This window comes from Oryzias latipes, chromosome 18, assembly GCF_053564925.1.
Source record: "Oryzias latipes strain Hd-rR chromosome 18, Olatipes_Hd-rR_3.1".
In the NCBI taxonomy this organism is placed as follows: domain Eukaryota; kingdom Metazoa; phylum Chordata; class Actinopteri; order Beloniformes; family Adrianichthyidae; genus Oryzias; species Oryzias latipes.
Genome location: NC_136254.1, coordinates 35,467,494 through 35,476,143, shown reverse-complemented (window position 1 = coordinate 35,476,143; position 8,650 = coordinate 35,467,494). Strand labels below are relative to the sequence as shown.

Below are 8,650 nucleotides of genomic sequence, written 5' to 3'. Positions count from 1 at the left end.
CAGAGCGCCTGGAGAAAACCCGTGTTTTTTTGTGTGCTTATTTTCTGAATTTTTTTTAAATATTAAATCAAACTTTATTTATAACACAGCGTTTGTCATGCTTTCTGCAACTTGAAGCGCTTTAACATTTAAAACAAAAAACACACAATATTACAACATTACAAAGAAAACCCAACCCCCCTTCCCACTCACCTCCATTAGTTAACACATATGACCTTCTTTGAGTCTTATTTATAAATCTTTTAATTTTACTTTTTTTTTGGTAATAGGGGAAACCAGAGCGCCTGGAGAAAACCCGTGTTTTTTTGTGCTTATTTTCTGATTTTTTTTTATAACAAATCAAATCAAACTTTATTTAGAACAAAGCGTTTCTCATGCTTTCTGCAACTTGAAGCGCTTTATCATTTAAAACAAAAGGACACAATATAACATTACAATGAAAACCCAACATATGACCTATGACCCCACACATAATGAATAGTAACTAAAGTAACTTCTGAAACAGGAACATTGCCACAGTGCCCCCCCCCCCCCCCCCCCCACACACACACACACACACATACACCAGGACAGCGTAAGGGGTCCATTTCACAGCTTTGAAGCTGCAAAGTTAAGCACCAGCCGCCCCAGCAGGGGCAACAACTGGTACAAGTCCTGGTAGAAAAGATCCTCAGAAGAAACACTGCAACCCCAGTGTTCAACCAGAGCATCAGCACCTCTGTGCTGTTAAGAGGACAAAATCCTGTCCTCACCACACTTTTACTGTCAAAAAGAACTTTCATTTTTCTGAACTGTTCAGCCTCTTGAAGGTTAAAGTCTTTCTCTCCTCTAGAGGCTTTTTCCTGCCTTTATTTCCTGCTTTCATTCCTCCTTTTCTTCCTGTTTCCTCTTTGACCAAACCCTTTTCCCTCTGGCAGCGTTCCTTTTCCTCCTTAACTTCAGCCTTTCTTTCTGCTCTGCCCTTCTTTTCTCCAAAGACGCCTCTCCATTTGGCTTTGAGGGAGGAGCTTTTGGGAGGCGTCTCGTTTGCCGGCGTGTTCATCTTCTCAATAGAGGCCACGTCCTCCAGATGGACTGTCTTCAGGATCTCCATCTCTAGTCTTTTGGCTCGGAGATCCTCCGATTGTCTCATGGTCTGGACGACTTCTTCTGCCGTGACAGTCCTCTTGTGCTGCAGCTGCATCACATCTGCAGCTAAGCCCTCAATCTCCTTTTGGAGCTTCTTCCTCTCTTCCTGGACGGCGTTCCTCAGCTCCAGAGTTTCCTGAAATGTGACCTTCAGGGCTTTTTGGTCTTCACTCAGAGCTTTTCTTTCCAAGCAGCAGTTCTTCCTCTCCACCTGGAAAGCCTCTTTGAAGACCTGCATCTCGGTCTTTGCTCGTGTGTAGGCCTTCTTCCTCTCCTTGCTGCTCATGTGGTAGTTCACTGCTTGGACTTCATCCTCATCATCCTCGTTCTTCTTTAGTTTCTTAGTTTTCCTCAGAGATCTTTTCTTGAAGAAAAAGGAGAAGAGACTGCGTCTGTCCTGCTTTGTCTCTTTGGTGTCCACATCAAAGTTTCTTTTCTTTTCCTGCTGATTTTCTGCTTTCTTTTGGAATAGAAATGGAAAAAGACCATATTTGTCCTGATTTGGTGTCTTTTTCTTCCACAGAGCCCCTTTCTTCCTCTCCAGAGCTGCTTCCATCTTCTCCAGAGAGACTTCTTCTAGCAGATGTTCCGTTCTTTTCATCTCTAGCTCTTCACTCATGATGATCAGGGTCTCTGCTTCTCTCATCATCCTTTGACGCTTTTCCTCAACGTTTCTCTGTTTGTCCTGCAGAACTAGAAGCTGTGTGTCCAATGAGAGCGTTTTCTCCTCTAAGTTCTGCGTCTCCTCCTGAACCTCCTTCAGTAACTCTGCATTTTCCTGCTTGGCGGCCTGTAAGGTGACCCTTTCTTCACTCAGAGCCCTTCTTTCAGCACAGAGGTTCTGTCTTTCCAGCCGTAAGGCCTTTTTCTCCTTTTTCAGAGCTGCTCTCATCTTCTGGGTGGACGATTTGTCGCGGAGATACGCCTTTCTCATCAAGGACATCTCTTTCTTCTCCAGTTGGAAGTTTTCAATGTCTTTCCTCAGTCTGTCCAGTTCCTCTGCTTTTTCTATCCTCATTCTTTGCACTTTTTGAATTTCTTGGTCCAGAGATTTTCCCTCTTTCTCCAGAATCTCTCTCTTTTCCTTCACCGACTTCTTCAGCTCCTTCTTTTTTTCCTTCTCTTTGTTCTCAGTCTTCACCTTGATCCGGAGCAGCAAGTCCTTCATATAGTTGCTTTTCTTGGCCTTTGGTTGTGGTTCCTGACCCTCAGCACACAAACTTTGGTTCTTTTTGAGGGAAAAGCAAAAGCTTTTGCATGGTTTCTGGTCTGGGGGGGGGGAAGTCGCCAAACTCTCCTCCTCTTTTGGATCCTCAGCCAGCGATGACTTGCTTTCCTCTTCAAAAGCGTCTTTTTCCTGCAGGAAAGCTTTGATCGTTTCCCGTACGGCGGACATTTCTTCCATCAAGCCTGTGAGAAGAGTTTCCGGGTTGTAACTTTGCAGCGTTTGACCCGGTTCCTCTTCAGGGGCGGGGGCCTGGCTGGCCCTCTGTTCTGAGTTGGTTGGTGGCTTGGAAGACATGTTTTCCAGCTCAGATGCAAGCTTGGCCATCAGGTTTAAAAAAGGTGTTTCCCATGTGTTTTCCATCGTAGAGAATTGGTTCAGATACAGATGTGTTGCAGAAACGTCTGGTATCCGTGTGTAGAGAATGTGTATCCGTGTGTAGAGAATGTTTTCTCACAATCAGAACTACACTAGAACTCAGCCTTATATTAGAATGATTTTGATGATGATGTGTGACATCAGCCTGCATCATTTGATGTCATGTGATGTCATATGACATCACATGACATCAAATGAAGTCATATGTCCGACTGATGTGACATGACTGATGTCATGTCACATCAGTCATGTGACATCAGTCTGCATCAGTCACTTTTCACACATGAACATCCGATGTTTACATGTTATATCGTGTATACGGCACACATGGGTCATTCAAATTACATAATTGTTGCACAAACTTTGGGCCAGATTTGCTTTCAGGTCGGTTTGCGTGTTCTTTGCCTATTTTTTCGTACTTCTTCACTGGTTTTAACGTGAAAATTTTACGTAAAAACCAACGTTTCTCACCTTTTCTACGTATGACCAGTTTTCATCTGTGTAATGTGCGACAAATGTACGCAGTGACTGTGAGACACGACCTTCAGATTTGATGCTGTGAACTTTTAGACTGATCTGACTCACAGATGGATTGAAAGTTTTCTGTTACAGTTTTAGCCGACGTTCACACGAATGCGATCCGTGCAGCCAGTTTCAATGTTATCTCAATTTTCAGACGCGTTCAGAGGTGCAGTTTGAGCGCTGGATGCAGCGGGTTTGGAAGGTCGCTGCACGATGTTTCCAGAGGTCACATATTTGAACGCCTCGTCAATTTTTCAGGGACTCGGTGTTCAGCAGGTGGATCCAAACCCAACATTCAAGATTCAAGATTCAAAGGGTTTATTGTCATATGCACAGTAAGAAACGGGTTTCCTTGCACAATGAAATTCTTTCTTTGCTGTCTGCTCCGAATGCCAAAAAGTATAGAGGAAACTGAAAAAAATTCATGCACAACATACACACAAAAACACAGATGTCGTGTGGCAAATTCTAAAAGTGCAAATGTGCAAATAGTGATAATAACAGTAGCGAACGATGAGGATGTGCAAGGGTGTTCAAGGTGCAGTTTGCTGTTCCAGACTCCTGTCAGCTGTTAAGGAGTCTGATGGCAGAGGGGAAGAAAAAGTTTCTGAGTCTGGTGGTCCTGCACTTCACACTCCTGTACCTCCGTCCTGAGGGGAGGAGAGTGAACAGACCTCGTTGCGGGTGGGTGGGGTCCTTGACGATGGAGGCAGCTCTCCTACAGACCCTGCGTTTGTAGATGCTCTGCAGTGAGGGAAGAGGAGTCCTGGTGATCTTGGACGCAGTCTTCACCACTCTCTGCAGGCGTTTGCGGTCCGCAGCGGTAGAGCTGCCGTACCACACTGTGATGCAGCTGGTCAGGATGGACTCAACCATGCAGCTGTAGAAGTTGCTGAGGATCTTTGGGGACATGCCAAACCTCCTCAGCCTCCTCAGAAAGTACAGCTGCTGATGAGCTTTCTTCACCAGCTGTGAGGTGTTTAGTGTCCAGGTGAGGTCCTGGCTGAGTTGGACCACCAGATATTTGAAGCGGCTCACTCTCTCCACTTCCAGACCCTGGATAAGAAGCTGCTGATGAGGGTTCCTCCTCTCCTTCCTCATGTCCACTATCATCTCCTTTGTCTTGTCTGTGTTGAGGGTGAGGTTGTTGTCCTCACACCATGTCACCAGACAGGCCCTTCCCTCCTGTAGGCCCGCCATTGATGCGTCCTATCACAGCGGTGTCGTCAGCGAACTCCAGGATGATGTTGTTCTTATGAGAGGCCACACAGTCGTGGGTGAACAGGGTGTAGAGGATGGGGCTGAGAACACAGCCCTGGGGTGTGCCAATGTTAGAGATGATGCTGGCTGAAGTCCTGTTCCCTATTCTGACAGACTGACGCCTGGCAGTCAGAAAGTCCAGGAGCCAGTCACAGATGATGGGGTGTATTCCAAGGGAGAACAGTTTGTGGGTGAGTTTGTGGGGAACGACCGTGTTGAAAGCAGAACTGTAGTCAATAAAGATCATCCTGATGTAGGAGTCTTTATTCTCCAGGTGTGAGAGGGAGGTGTGCAGTGCTGCAGCGATGGCATCTGAGGTGGACCTGTTGGGCCGGTATGCGTACTGCAGGAGGTCTAGCGTGTCTGGGATGCTGCTCTGAATGTGGGTCAGCATCACTCTCTCAAAGCAATTCATAATGATTGGAGTGAGTGCTACTGGCCTGTAGTCATTCAGGCAGGTGGGAGGGCTCTTCTTGGGGAGGGGAACAATGGTTGTGGTCTTGAAGCAGGGGGGGACGGTTCCCTGGCTGAGGGACAGGTTGAATATGGAGGTGAGAACGTCTGTCAGCTCGTTAGCAGCTCTGAGGGCTCGTCCAGGAGGTTGTCCGGTCCTGTCGCCTTGCGGGTGTTGATCCTCCTCAGGGCTTTGTTTACCTGGGCTGATGAGACGACTGGTGGGGGTGAGGGGGGTGTACTGGTCCAAGAGTGTATTGGTTCCTCCGTGTGGGGGGTGGACGTCTCAAAGCGGGTGTAGAATGCATTGAGCTCGTCGGGCAGGCTGTCTGCAGCACTGATGGTGCTGCTTCTGTAGTCCGTGATGTGCTGCAGGCCCCCCCACATGCGGCCAGAGTCAGCAGTGGAATAGAAGCCATCCAACTTCTCTGTACTGTCTTTTCGCTGCATTCCATGAAGGAGAATCTGATCTTTCCCCTCCTGAACTTTATGATCGATTTATTATTTGCATGGAGACGATAAAACTAATTATAATTAAAAATAATAATAATTATTGGACAGCAGTGAGTTTTACGTCCAAAGATGGGTGGAGGACGGGGATTGGACATGCTGATCACGTTTGGTGACGTAGAATTACGGTTTACAGAGTCGGTTTCCTGCTGAAAGTCCTCAGAAGTCCAGATTAAAGTCCTCTGGATCTATTTCTGCTGAACTTTCTCTAAAGACGGTGAACGCAAAATAATGAATCTGCTCTCAGAGTGACTGTAACTCTTTGGTTATTTATGCCATTAATAGAATTCCAACAGATTTGAACATGAAGAAAAGTGGCTTTGTTTGAAAAACAGCAAAAAGCTGCAGAGAAAATTGGCAAATGAGCTGCTTTTCTGGAACTGTTATTTATGTGAAATCTTTATGACTTTGTGTAAAGTTCCCTGAAGTGTTGCATATGTATGTGTATATATATATATATATGTTTATATATGCCAGATTTAGCTGCAATGACATTAAATGCTTGAATGGTTGAAGAGATTCAGAGATGATGCGTTGATGCTCTGATGATGAAGACGGGTATCGAACCCGTTCAGCTCGGCTCTCATCATTGATTTGATTCTGAATGTTTCTCCTCAGGGATCCATTATTCTGTTCTACTCGGCTCGGATTACTTCACTGAGAGGAAATCTGGAAAAGGTTTGGACATTTACACAACTTCAGTGGAAGTCTGACCCCCTCCCTTAAATCTGCCCCCCCCCCCCCCCCATCCCAGCATTCTTCTCTTCTCATCTTTTTCAGAATCTAGATTCAAATAAACATTTGTTTGATGTTCATTCATTTAAAGTTTCCATCTTTCCACCAGTAGAAATCTCTGGTTCTCATGTGTTCTTGCTCTGACTGAGCGCCCTTTGCTCGCTCTTCTCCTTCCCGCCCCCCGCTTGGCGCTGTGGCGTGTCTTCCAGGCGCGAGCTCGCTATGAGGAGAGCATCAGCAGCCAGCAGGAGTGGAAGCAGATCCACCACATCTGCTACTGGGAGCTGATGTGGAACCACTCCTTCCAGCAGGAGTGGCAGCAGGCGTACCGCTACGCCGACCTGCTCTGCCGGGAGAGCCGCTGGTCCAAGGTCAGTTCCTCCGCCCAGTCAGTGGTCACCATTGACCCAGAATTAACGGAATCCAACGGACGCCGGCGGTGTAATGACCTCCACTCTGCAGGCCATCTACGTGTACCAGAAGGCCGCCATCCTGAGCATGATGTCGGCGGAGGAGGTGGAGAGGACTGGCGAGGATCTCAGGGCGCTCTTCAGGTCCGTTTGCCTCCAAGACTCCTTTAACTCTACAGTCCCAGACCTGATTTTGGTCTCAGACCAGTTTAATGCCAGACGGCGTTTTCAGGGACTGGCCGACGCTGGCGTTCCGCTTTCCCTTAACCTGTAAGGGAAACGTTAAGGGACATTCTAGTTTTCAAATGCTCCTGCATGAAATCTAGTGTGAAAGTAGAAATGTATTCAATTCTTGATTTTACTTTGATTAAAGAGGAAATGACTGGATTTGTCATAGAATCGCAGTTTAGCAGTGAGACGGTTTCATTCAGGTTCAGATGATCCTTCAGGACAAAAAGATTCAACTGTTAGTTTTAGATAAGGTTTAAATAAACAGATAGTTTTGTTTGTCTGCACACGTGATGGAGACGACACACACTTTATGAGCAGCAATAGAAGCAGCTCTGCCGTGTTTCTGAGTCTTTCCCCTCCGTCTGTGTCCAACTGGAGGTTTGGGTTTTCCTGGAAATGGAAAGCAGCTTTTGATCTTAGTTCACCATCAAGTGTGTCAATTAATTAATATTATAATTGTATTTTTCTACCAAAGTATCTGCTTGATTTAAACGAATCATTAATCTGGAAAACCCAAACGCTGTTTTCTCATCTGGATCATCGCTTTTCCAAAGACCGAAGCCTTCTTCTGTTTTCTTCCATTGTTCCACAGTAAACAACTTTAGGCTTTTATTTTGAAATGAAGCACAAGTATCGTTATCTAAAAGTCCAAATGAAAATGTTTGTTTACTTTAACCGGATGAGTTTGTCAACAAAGAGCAGTGGAGTCAAGCTAGCCCCGTCTTTGCTTCCATTGGGAACATCCAGGAGAAAGACCAACGTTTCTGTTCTACTTGAAGATCTCAGGAGTCAAACGTTCTTCTACTTCATGAATGTATCCACCAAAAGACCAAACTGTTGCTGAATGACTTTTATGTTTCTGTGCCTGTAAACCTTTGGATCTGTCTTGTTTGTTTGTCAGAAAAAGTCAGCTTTGAACAACCGAAAGCTCTAAAAGCAAAGCAGATGGAGAAACCATCGTTTGCTCAAGGGTTGTGGCAATGAAAACCCAGCGACGGGCCGACAAAGCGCCCAATGACTGGTTTTAACTAGCACTGCTGGAGTAGAAATGAAAATAACGATTTCATGTCAGATGAAGGAATCAACAGCAGTTTTTATGGATGTATGCTAATGCTAGCTGCATTAGCGTAGCACTAAAGCACTGCCTATTTAGCATTAGCGGTACACACCAGTGTCAACAAAGTTAAAGAAATCTTAATTCTGCTTTTAATGTTTGTTATGCTCATGAGTTACGGCTGTGGCCGTATTTGGTTTTGTTTAGTTCTGTTTGTTATGTGTTTTGTGTATTTTTGTATCAGAGTGGGACTTTGTGTTCTTGTGTATCTTTGTGTTTGTGTCTGATGATTTTCAGGTGTGCTGGAAAGGGTGTGGCCTCCCATTGGGCAAGCTGGTGGAGGCAGCCTCTAAAACCACCACATGGACCTCCACACCATGAGAAGGGAGCCTTGCAGCAACAGTCCTCACTGCAGCTTTGCCCTCCTCTCCATTTTGCGTTTTGTACGTCTCCACTTGTTTAGTTTGTGTTGCACTTTGTTTTGTAGTCCTTCGTAGTTTGTGATTTTGTACCCACTCTGTTAGTCTTTAGGTTTGTAGTTATGTTATGTGAAGCTGTAGGGGTGAACTACCATTTTCTCTAGTACATGTTTTCTCCTGTTTTTGTTAGGTTAGGGAGGTTGGTGTTTGTCATTGATTTCCCTTTTCTTCCATTCACAGCTAAGATTACATGTTTCAGTTAGGTGGGGTTTTGTTTGTTATTTTGGCCTGGGTTCACCCCGAAGCCTTTTTGCTTCACTTTTAG

General features: G+C 45.5%; 1 protein-coding gene across 1 annotated transcript; it reads left to right on the top strand.

Moving 5' to 3' along the window:
- The first annotated feature begins 6,031 nt into the window (after positions 1–6,031).
- LOC144987414 (tetratricopeptide repeat protein 39B-like) lies at positions 6,032–7,127 on the top strand. The gene is made up of 3 exons (XM_078936800.1): positions 6,032–6,154; positions 6,421–6,582; positions 6,674–7,127. Exons 2-3 carry the CDS (start codon positions 6,499–6,501, stop codon positions 6,893–6,895), a joined length of 306 nt encoding a protein of 101 aa, XP_078792926.1. The 5' UTR covers positions 6,032–6,154; positions 6,421–6,498; the 3' UTR covers positions 6,896–7,127.
- Positions 7,128–8,650: the final 1,523 nt, after the last annotated feature.

Excerpts from the sequence above, each read along its gene's own strand:
- LOC144987414 (XM_078936800.1), top strand. The coding sequence starts at position 6,499 with ATGTGGAACCACTCCTTCCAGCAGGAGTGGCAGCAGGCGTACCGCTAC. Across the intron at positions 6,583-6,673 it reads GGGAGAGCCGCTGGTCCAAG|GCCATCTACGTGTACCAGAA; the intron begins GTCAGTTCCTCC and ends TCCACTCTGCAG.